The sequence below is a fragment of the Morus notabilis genome, unplaced genomic scaffold (genome assembly GCF_000414095.1).
Source record: "Morus notabilis unplaced genomic scaffold, ASM41409v2 Scaffold544, whole genome shotgun sequence".
NCBI lineage: Eukaryota > Viridiplantae > Streptophyta > Magnoliopsida > Rosales > Moraceae > Morus > Morus notabilis.
The window spans coordinates 80,288-91,247 of record NW_010367917.1 but is presented as its reverse complement, the minus strand read 5'-3'; the positions used below and the strand labels follow the sequence as shown (position 1 = coordinate 91,247).

At 37.6% G+C, this 10,960-nt stretch overlaps 2 protein-coding genes across 2 annotated transcripts; one reads left to right on the top strand and one right to left on the bottom strand.

Moving 5' to 3' along the window:
- The first annotated feature begins 227 nt into the window (after positions 1-227).
- Positions 228-7,188, top strand: LOC21395824 (bifunctional aspartokinase/homoserine dehydrogenase 1, chloroplastic). Its single transcript, XM_010113735.2, has 18 exons — positions 228-442; positions 924-991; positions 1,105-1,479; positions 1,715-1,803; positions 1,890-2,193; positions 2,467-2,519; positions 2,604-2,815; positions 2,927-3,014; positions 3,092-3,205; positions 3,840-3,938; positions 4,064-4,258; positions 4,911-4,993; positions 5,248-5,473; positions 5,679-5,824; positions 5,942-6,077; positions 6,284-6,367; positions 6,450-6,542; positions 6,634-7,188. Exons 1-18 carry the CDS (start codon positions 291-293, stop codon positions 6,877-6,879), a joined length of 2,763 nt encoding a protein of 920 aa, XP_010112037.1. The 5' UTR covers positions 228-290; the 3' UTR covers positions 6,880-7,188.
- A 212-nt stretch (positions 7,189-7,400) lies between these two features.
- LOC21395823 (protein PARTING DANCERS) lies at positions 7,401-10,069 on the bottom strand. The gene is made up of 8 exons (XM_010113734.2): positions 10,033-10,069; positions 8,944-9,071; positions 8,777-8,865; positions 8,613-8,708; positions 8,433-8,527; positions 8,314-8,354; positions 8,095-8,178; positions 7,401-7,556 (listed from the first exon to the last, which is right to left on the bottom strand). The coding sequence occupies exons 1-8, from the start codon at positions 10,067-10,069 to the stop codon at positions 7,407-7,409; spliced, it is 720 nt and encodes a 239-aa protein (XP_010112036.2). The 3' UTR covers positions 7,401-7,406.
- Positions 10,070-10,960: the final 891 nt, after the last annotated feature.

Below are 10,960 nucleotides of genomic sequence, written 5' to 3'. Positions count from 1 at the left end.
AAATATCATGATGATTTTTGGTTTATAGAAAGTAAGTTAAGCAAATAAATAAAAAAAATAAGTTGGGTCGGAAATTTAATATATGCAACTTTTCACCAAAAAAAATTGCCATGCAAGTATAGTTGGGAACTGGTATTAATGTATTATAACAATTTTTTAATAAAAAAAAAAAGAAAACTGATATACGAAAAACCATTGAACCAATCATTCATAAGCCGCCAAACGCCCCCTAAATCCTAAACCCACATACACTCTCTCTACTCTCTCTCTCCTTTTTCTCCTTGTCTCTAATGGCGTCGTTCTCGTCGGCGATCTCAAACCCTCGCCACTACCTTTTCTCTCCGAACGCATTACTGCCTCACGACGCCACTCTCAACAAGCTCTTCTCCGCCTCCCAATGTCGTCCGCTTCCTCTCTCTCTTCACCGCTCTCCCATTTTCAGGTCCGTCCATTTTCACCTTTGAATTTGTTTCTTTTCCTTTCATTCTAGGGTTTCTGATGCTCATTTTCCCTCTCGACTCTTAGAAAGATGAGTAATGGTTTCGGATTTGAGCTTTTGGTTTCGTTTTCCTGCATTTCCGAACACGACACAGCTAGCAAGTAGCTACTGAATTTTTTTATTATTTTGTTTTCGGATTTGTTCTTTAGAAAAAGAAATTTCTTTGAATATTTGAAGTCTTTTTTGGTGAATCAACGGATAAGATTAAGCGAATAAGAATTCGTTGATGTTAGGGAATGGTTAGTTACTAATTAGCTTCATTTCTGCTAATACAAGTATTCAGAATGCTTATTGTTTATATACTTGTTGCAAGTTGATATTTTCCTGGAAAATTAAACTACCTGCCTGCGTTATGCAAGCATGTTTTGTGTGCAGTTTCTGTGTGTGTGTGTTTTGGCTAAAGAACATATTGTGCTTGTTTCAGATTGGATTTTATTTCTCAACGGGGAAGAAAAGAAACATCAAGAAGCAAAATATTAGCGTCATTTACAGGTTCTCTCTCTTTGTTCTTTCTCTGCTCTGTTTTTTTTTTTGGAATTTTCCTTGTTTATAAAACATTGCTCTAAGACTTTGTCTAACTAAAGTTTATCTTCGTACTTGGGTAGATACTCCTGTGGAAACATCCCCTGAAGTAGTTAAGCTTCCAAAAGGTGACGTGTGGTCTGTCCATAAGTTTGGTGGCACCTGTGTGGGAAGCTCGGAGAGAATTAAAGATGTTGCGAATATAATTCTCAATGATGATTCAGAGAGGAAGTTGGTAGTCATCTCTGCCATGTCGAAAGTAACAGATATGATGTATGATCTCATCAACAAAGCTCAATCACGAGATGAGTCGTATGTGTCTGCATTGGATGCTGTTCTAGAAAAGCACAAGGCAACAGCACTGGATTTGCTTGATGGGGATGAACTTAGTAGTTTCTTATCACGATTGTATCATGACATCAATAACCTAAAAGCGATGCTTCGAGCAATCTATATAGGTATTGGACTGATCTTTCTATCTCGCATGCCCTTTCCAAGAGCATGAGAACAAGTATATGATTGGAAATACTGTGCACCTGGCATGATGTTTGGAGAATAATCTCCTTTCTATATGCTTAGTCACTTGTGTTGATTTCGTCTTATTTCAGCATCATTTTCATTGGTGGACATCCTTGTACCTTCTACAGTGGGATCTTACATAATCATATTGACTAACAAACTTATTTCTTGCAGCTGGTCATGCAACAGAATCTTTCACTGATTTTGTTGTGGGACATGGAGAGCTATGGTCTGCTCAGATGTTGTCATATGTTATTAGAAAGGTCTGGTGATTGCTTGCCATTATTAGACTAGCAACTGCCATATAATGCTTTTCCTGGTCATGTATTTATATGATTCTTCCTTGCAGGCTGGGGTAGATTGCCAATGGATGGACACAAGGGAAGTCCTTATTGTAAACCCCACCAGTTCTAACCAAGTTGATCCTGATTACAGAGAATCTGAACAAAGACTTGAGAAATGGTACTCCAAAAATCCATCTACTACAATCATTGCGACTGGTTTCATTGCTAGCACCCCTCAAAATATTCCTACTACATTGAAGAGAGATGGAAGTGATTTCTCTGCTGCTATCATGGGTGCTTTATTTAAGGCCCGTCAAGTTACGATTTGGACAGATGTTGATGGTGTGTATAGTGCAGACCCCAGAAAAGGTTTGTTATTTGTACTATACCTCATTTATATGCTTGCAACTGTAAAGTGCCCATATATATATATATATATTTGTATGTGTGTGCTCACGCACATACATACACATACTAAAAAATATACCTCATTTATATGCTTGCAACTGTAAAGTGCCCATATATATATATATTTGTATGTGTGTGCTCACGCACATACATACACATACTAAAAAAGGATATTGCTTTAGAATCCGCAATATAGTGAATTTAGGATTTATTGGAACGACATTTCTGATGCAGTTAGTGAAGCAGTAATTCTGAGGACATTATCTTATCAAGAGGCCTGGGAAATGGTAAATTTTACTGCTCATCTTTAACACAGTTGCAGGTTCTCACTGACATTTTTATGCTTTAACATGAAATGTGTGCATCTGCAGTCATATTTTGGGGCCAATGTATTGCACCCACGCACCATCATTCCAGTGATGAAATATGACATTCCAATTATAATAAGGAACATTTTCAACCTCTCTGCACCTGGAACAAAGATTTGCCGTCCTGCTAACAACGGCGAAGATGGTCAGAGTTTGGAGTCTTTTGTCAAAGGATTTGCAACGATAGACAATTTGGCCCTTGTAAATGTTGAGGGGTGAGTTGCACGACATTGATTTCCACTGCTGGCTCTGTAAATGAAAATGCTCTATATTTTCCTGTAGTCTGCGTTTATAATAACTCCTCAGCACGCTCATGTTTTTCCCAGAACTGGAATGGCTGGTGTTCCTGGTACAGCTAGCGCAATTTTTGGCGCTGTAAAGGATGTGGGAGCCAATGTTATCATGATATCTCAGGTGCCTGACCTTTGTTTGGTTTAGTTCACTCTGGAATAGTACTAAGAAGTATATTCTTACGAACTTGGCTTCTGTAGGCAAGTAGTGAGCATTCTGTCTGCTTTGCTGTTCCTGAGAAGGAAGTAAAAGCTGTTGCTGAGGCCTTACAGTCTAGATTTCGTCAAGCTTTGGATGCTGGGAGGCTTTCTCAGGTGCTTTTTTTTAATTTTTTTAAATTTTTAATTAATCAAGTTTTATGAAAACAGCATTCTGACAATCATTTTGTTAAAAAACGTGCCTGATTCTTCTTCGTTTAATTTCTTATTTACCTATTTGTTCTCTGCAGTTCCTTTATAGTGATGGAAATTGCTGCGTACAATTTTTTTAATTAGTAATTAAAGAAAAAACATGAAATGTTTATCTCTTCATCACACCTAATTTCATATTGGCGTTATATGTCATTTGTGGGTGTTGGTGTCTTTATAATCAGATTTTTGGTCTTTGTCCATGGTTGGGGAGAGTGCCTTAAAATTGTTCAAATTTTAGTTGGAGGGTTGTTATAACGATTTGAAGCCAAAATAGCGTTGTTTAACATGTAAAATTGGTGGTATGTGACGGTTCTAATGGTGGATGAATAGATTCATTAAATCTCCTAAGTGGCGTACCACCAGTGACAAAATAGTAAGAGGGTTTTAGAGTTCTGAGAACATATTGCAAATGTTGGGATGAATGAGAAAAGGAAAAGCGATACTATTTGTGTTATACCCTAATAACTTGTACTACATAGCACTCTCTTAAAACATCTTCTCATTCTTCATTTACCTTCCTCGTAATGTATCCTCTCAGGTTGCTATCATTCCAAACTGTAGTATTTTGGCAGCTGTTGGCCAGAAGATGGCAAGTACTCCTGGCGTTAGTGCTACTCTTTTCAATGCACTGGCAAAGGTTAGGTAGCTGTTGATGCTGTTAAAGTTAGTGTAACAGTTGCATGTCAAGTCGGATTGTTTTTATACTTGTGGTTAGCCTTTTAGTTCAATGGACAAATTGGTTTATGTTGTCATTACTTGCAGGCAAATATTAATGTGCGTGCTATAGCTCAAGGTTGTTCCGAGTACAATATTACTGTAGTATTAAAGCGGGAAGATTGTATAAGGGCCCTAAGAGCTGTTCATTCTAGGTTTTATCTTTCAAGAACCACAATAGCAATGGGAATTATTGGACCTGGATTGATTGGTAGCACATTACTTGATCAACTAAGGGATCAGGTGCTTTCTTTGGCTGGATTCTTGTGTACTCTACTATCATTTTATGTCTTGTTACCATATTCCATGTGTATGTTTGCATCAATTTTTTGATGGCAGTCTTTATTGAATTCTTAGGGGTGTGTGTGTGTGTGTTTGAGTCCCGGTAATTTCTGAAATCTGAATGCATATTTGGCTTACAGTGTTTCCAATATAATCCAACAGTTAAGCCTTTTCTTGTGGATTTTTCATATATCATCTCTTGTTACTGTTTGATCTATCAACCACTAATTACATGTGCCGAAGCATTTAATAAACCATACGAAAGAGAAAAGGATCAGATTACCCAAACTCGTGCAAAAATAAATCCACAAGCTAAATCCAACGGGCTTTCGCCGGTGGGCTTTGGGTAGTCAAACATAGCGTTCCACTTATTTAGATGTCGCCATAAGTTTGTCATGCTGCTCTTTCTGCTTAGCAACTTTAATTTCTATACTTTGAAATGATACTTAGGAAGTTGGTTTCTATTGTTATAAATCTCAAAGTTACTAGTTTTATAATTGATGTGCAGAACTTTGGTTTCTATTATTATGAATCTCAAAGGTTTTCTTTGTTAATGAAGTGTGCAAGGGTGGTTGATTCTAAACATGTTATATGGTCTTTTGATTATTTATAGGCAGCAACCCTTAAGGAAGAATTTAACATTGACCTGCGTGTGATGGGAATCACTGGCTCAAGGACCATGCTGTTAAGTGATACGTAAGTAAAAAAGTTTCAACTAGATATTCTTAACTCAAATTCTCAGAATCATCATTACACTTATGACTGCTTTCCAAACTGAGTATCTCCTTTGCTTCTCTTGATGAAGGAAAAATGCATGTACATGCTGAGTTACTGTCTAAAGTAGTTTGATCAATTTATAGCGGCTACTTATTATTTGTTCCGTTTTTTCTTAAACTATTTATTAGTTCTCATTGTATGACTAGAAAAGGTTCCATTATGTTATTTTTCAGGAGCATCGACTTAACTAGCTGGAGGGAACTTAAAAAGCAGAAAGGAGAAGTTGCAGACATGGAAAAATTTGTCCACCATGTTCACGGGAATCATTTCATTCCTAATACTGTTTTGGTAGACTGCACAGCTGACTCAACTGTTGCTGGCTATTACTATGATTGGTTGCGGAAAGGAATTCATGTAGTTACCCCTAACAAAAAGGCAAATTCAGGACCGCTTGATCAGGTAAAACGTTTAGAGAGTTTGATACCCAGTTACAAAGTTGAAAAAATTGCATGAACACTCCCCCAAAGATGTAGAAAACTGTGATTATACGGGTCTTTTATGGGAAGAATTTATGCTAATGTAAACATGCTACAATGCATTCCTTGCAAAATGTTTAGTAATGTCTTTTGGTGGTCAATTGACATGTTTCTATTGTTACAACCAGTATCTGAAGTTGAGAGCCCTTCAGCGGCAATCATACACACATTATTTCTACGAAGCTACAGTTGGAGCTGGTCTCCCTATTATTAGTACATTACGGGGTCTTCTTGAAACGGGGGACAAAATATTGCGCATAGAGGGCATCTTCAGGTATGTTTGCTTGCATAAACTTGTAGCGAGTTCTTTCTTCACATGAGTTACTGATTTTTTGCACGTACCAAACCATACACTTCATCTAACATAATCTTACCTCGTTGATTGTTGCAGTGGAACATTAAGTTACATCTTTAACAATTTCATAGGTAAACGGACTTTCAGTGAGGTGGTAGCTGAAGCAAAGCAGGCTGGTTTCACTGAGCCAGATCCAAGGGACGACCTTTCGGGAACTGATGTTTGTAGAAAGGTATTCATCTACTAGATTACTTTTGTTTGGACTAGTCAATTTGTAATTAAAATATCCTTCACTTTGATGTGGAAGCTTATTGTGGTCTGAAATTTGTAAAATAACAACAACAACAACAACAACAACAACAAATAATTTTTATTATTATTTTTTTCATTTGTGATTTCTTTATAATAAAATTGGGTCTCTGGTGGACTATATGCTAGGTGATAATTTTGGCTAGGGAATCTGGTCTGAAGCTGGAACTCTCTGATATCCCTGTTGAAAGCCTTGTACCAGAACCGTTGAAAGTAAGAACTATATTAACCATTCCACTTTGAAGACAGAAGTTAGTGTTAAGTTCATCCTTGAATTGATTTTTTTTTTTGGCAGGCTTGTGCATCAGCCGAGGAATTCATGCAAAAACTGCCAGAGTTTGATCATGAGTTGATGAATAAAAGACAAGTAGCTGAGGAAGAAGGGGGCGTGAGTATCTTTCAACCCTACTACTTTTCATAGCCGAATATGATTGTAATTCTTTTTGCCGTCTAACCTTACGAATTTGTTATATCCAAAGGTGTTGAGATTCGTGGGAGTGGTGGACGTGATTAATCAGAAAGGGGAAGTGAAGTTGCGGAGGTACAAGAAAGATCATCCTTTTGCCCAACTTTCGGGATCGGATAACATAATCGCTTTCACGACAACAAGGTACAAGGAGCAGCCTCTTATAGTCCGCGGACCGGGTGCTGGGGCTCAAGTTACAGCTGGTGGAGTCTTCAGTGACATATTGCGTCTTGCCTCATATCTCGGTGCCCCATCGTAGTTAAAAACCTTGTATTCCTGGTCAGTACCAAACGCCTCTGTTCTACTGCTTGTAACTGGCAAGTTCTTAGTTGGTGGGGCTATGGGGCTTATTTTGCTAGTTGTAGCAAAGGATAATGGGTTTTCATCCCTAATTTTGAGGAAGCTAGAGTTCATTTTTAAATTGTAGGTTGTGTTATGAGGTGGGCTTTTATATACTGGCGGCTAAGTTAAAACCTATTTAGTAGTTTTATGATGGCCACTGTTATAGATATCCCAGGGAAATGTAATTGTATTACAAAATAAGGCAATGCTAATCTTATTTTGCTTCTAATGTTCCAATCGAAAAATACAGGTAGCTGTAAACTGTAACATACACTAAAACGTATATTTGTACTTGTGCATATTTATCGAAGTGACCGGATCGCACATTTAACACCATTTTGCGATACATTTGGATGTGATAAAGAATATAACCATTATTTACATATAACCAAGCAGAAACGTGACGAAAACACTAATTCAAATTGAGAAGGGTGCATTCTTTCATCAATTGATCTTGGGACTTAGGTAGAACTTTGGATCCCGGAAAAACCTAAAAATAACCTCTGCCTTTTCAGCTGAAAGATCTGTGTTTTCCAGAATATACTCCTTGGATGCCTTGGCAATAGCTTCAATCGAACCAATAGCTTGATTAAGCTGAACAGATTGCACAACAGTAATTAGTAATCAGTTTTACAACTCAAATGCAAGCTATACAAGTATACCTGGAACAAGCCTCTATCCAAGTAGTAAAGGATGGACAGACCTTTATGAAGCACAAAACATGTTCTTAATTATTTATCTACTAGTCATACATACGTCCTCTTTACATATGCGTGCACATCTGTTTCTGTAACAGCTATACAAATTTATGTGCAGACACAAAAAACTGGCCTTAAAAGTAAAAACTTCTCAAAATATAACACTTTTCAGTAAAAAAAAAAGGACTCAATATATATACCAGGTTCTACCGCAATTAAGATGTTTCATAATAATTCATGACATTTCCTGTCGGAAAATCTAATCTTGCTTGCAAGTGAATGTAACAAAATTGTTTATACCTCGGTGTCACAAATTGCAAGAGAAGTTGAGATTTTCCAGTACGCGATTAGAAAAAGCAGAGACATCTATGATAGTAGCAGGACAGGAAAACCGAGCATCATGTAGGGAATTTTTCAAGAGGTGTTCTAGTTACCGCATTCGCATCATGAGCGTCAATCCCTGGGATGGATGTGACCACTTGTCGGAAGACGTCCATTCCTTGCACTGCTTGTTTCCTCTTTATAAACAAAACAAGCATTTTTAAATAAATGAATAAGAAAAGGTGCATCAGAACCAAACTACACATAAATCATTGCCAACACTGTAACAAGATTGCGGGACAAATCAAGAGGAAAAGATTTCACGAACTGACCTCAGACTTCAATTTTGTCGTGGCATCTTGCTGCTTGCATACTGCGACTTCATATGATTATTTAGAGAAAATGAATTTGGAATAGCACAGTGAAGTGAGCTTATGGATCTATGCCTTACCTCCAAGAGAGTGAGCTATCTTCACAATCTTCTCAAACCCCATCTCCATGTCTTGAACAGGTACAAAGGTTGGCTTGCCAAGTTCCGTCCCAAATCTCACAGATTCAAAGATCGTAAAATCACTAATTATATTTACAACAAACAATAATCAAATGGGACAAAAGACCATTAGAAACTTACTTGAAATAAGAACGAACAAATGAATCATTTTGCTCCTTGGTAGCGAGAGTGATGACAACATATAAGTGTGCGAACTGTAACCTCAGTTTCTGAATTCTGCACAAGGAGACATAAATAAACAGAATACAAGGCAAGAGAACCAATGACCGGAACAGCTTAATTACCTGCCAAAGACTGGGGAGACATTAGTGCAATCCCAGTTCGTCAAGAAGATAAATGCCACCGACGAACCACCACAATTGAAAATAAAATCCTGCAGACATAACAAGCGGACTGAATTTACTAATGATGCGTTGTTGGATAAAACATGTGTACAGGTTAGCCAAATTACGGGGGCGATTCCAACGAAGTTAAGACGGAAAGAATTTGCATTGAGGAAGGTGGAGATGAAGTTAATGAAAGATGGGTGTTGTTCAACTTTCCATGTGTTGCTCATCATACAAACCCCTGAAACACCATCTGCGGCAGCCAAACAGCAAAGACAAATATTGCATCTGTCATACCCTTCCATAAGATTTACAAACCAAATATGCTTCTTCAAGTATCTGTATCATTTCTTTTCATTTGTTGTTTCTTCTATTTTCATGCTATTAGAAGTTTTCAGTAGTAGATTTACTGAACAGAATCTATACAGAAGACACAGATCATTATAGTGTCTAAGCTCCTAATAATCGATAAGAAAACAAAATTTACAGAGTCAATTTAACAACTAATTAATTAACAAATTGGTAGTATCATAAGCAAGATTTAAGTTGTCAACTTCAGCTTTTCCGAAATTTCTTTTATTATAAGAAGTTCAAAATGGCACGAATTGACAATTTAAAATCGGAGGAAGAGATGCATAATGCAAAAGCTGGGCAATATGATCTTGATTTCTTCCTCGCAAATAAGTATTAACGGGAAAAGAAAGTCAGATAACATAAAGAACTAAATCTGCGCTCAATATCTGAAAGTTCTTTCGATACTTATAGGAATCAAATATTCTTTTCTTTGTTTCATGTTCTCGTGTGACCTAGGCTTTCTTAGGATCCAAGCAAAAGGTAAAACGCCGATTGGTTTAAATAATAAAGGAGCGACACAAATACGGTTACAGATCTAGAAAAAGCAAGCTTCAATAAGAGAGAGTTTCGTTAACTCGTAAACCAAAACTTGGTTGAAAATTGAAAATTCTGGAACTGGAAAGTTTTTAGTCGAATCATAGCTTTATGTAATTCTCCTGAAGTTTTGGTACTTTTAGCTTGTGCAACCAAAAATTATCCGGTGTGAGAGTGAGAAAAAGTTCAACCTACGAAAAATGTACGAATTCCTTGAGGTTTTGATTTTAGAAATCAAGTCAAGCATAGCGCGGCTGAAATCAGCTGAGGAAACTGAAAAAAGATCGGAAAATGAGTGAGAATTGAAGAGAAAGAAAGAGATAAACCTGAATTCACGAGCTCAGATAGATTTTGATCCGCCATTTGCAAAGCTCCGAGATCAGACTCAGAGAGAGTTCCAGAGAGAAGAAGACGAAGTAAACTAGCGGGAAAACTGAAGTTCGCGTTACAGAAACAAAATGGTATTAAATAAGGCTCGATAATTACACTTTAATCCCTGGAGTTTCATATCTTCTCCAGCTTAACCCCTTAGACTTAAAAGTTAGACGCTTAACCCCCTGAATTTCAAATTAGTTGGCATTTAAACGTACTCCAAAATTCCAAATCTTGAATTTAAGAGTTAAGACCATATCGTCGTTTGATTTATTTTGTTTGATTTTTTTTTATTTTTTTTAGCAGCGTAAGGATTTATAACGCTATTACTCTCGTTTAGTGCTGAAAGTTTAGGCAGCAGGTCTGCCCGATGCTCAAAAATTTTCGGGCTCGGCGGACAGGCACCATTCGCCGCCCGACCATTTTGGCCGGGCTCGGGCTCGGGCAGCCTGAGGAAAATCCATTCTCAGCAGGCTGCCGCCAGTGGAGAAGTTGATATCGATGTCCGCCAATTTTTTTTTTTTGAATTTTCCCGCATAACCCGAATTTGCTCAAAATTTTTTTTTACTGTTAGCCCGAATTTTGAACCCCAACGGCTATTTTTATTAATGTTGCCCGAATTTGCCCGAACCCCTCGGGCTCGGGCAGCCTGAGGAAAATCCATTCTCAGCAGGCTGCCGCCAGTGGAGAAGTTGATATCGATGTCCGCCAATTTTTTTTTTTTGAATTTTCCCGCATAACCCGAATTTGCTCAAAATTTTTTTTTACTGTTAGCCCGAATTTTGAACCCCAACGGCTATTTTTATTAATGTTGCCCGAATTTGCCCGAACCCGACCCGACCGCCCGAAATTCTGTTACCGTTGGAACCGAATTTTGTAGGG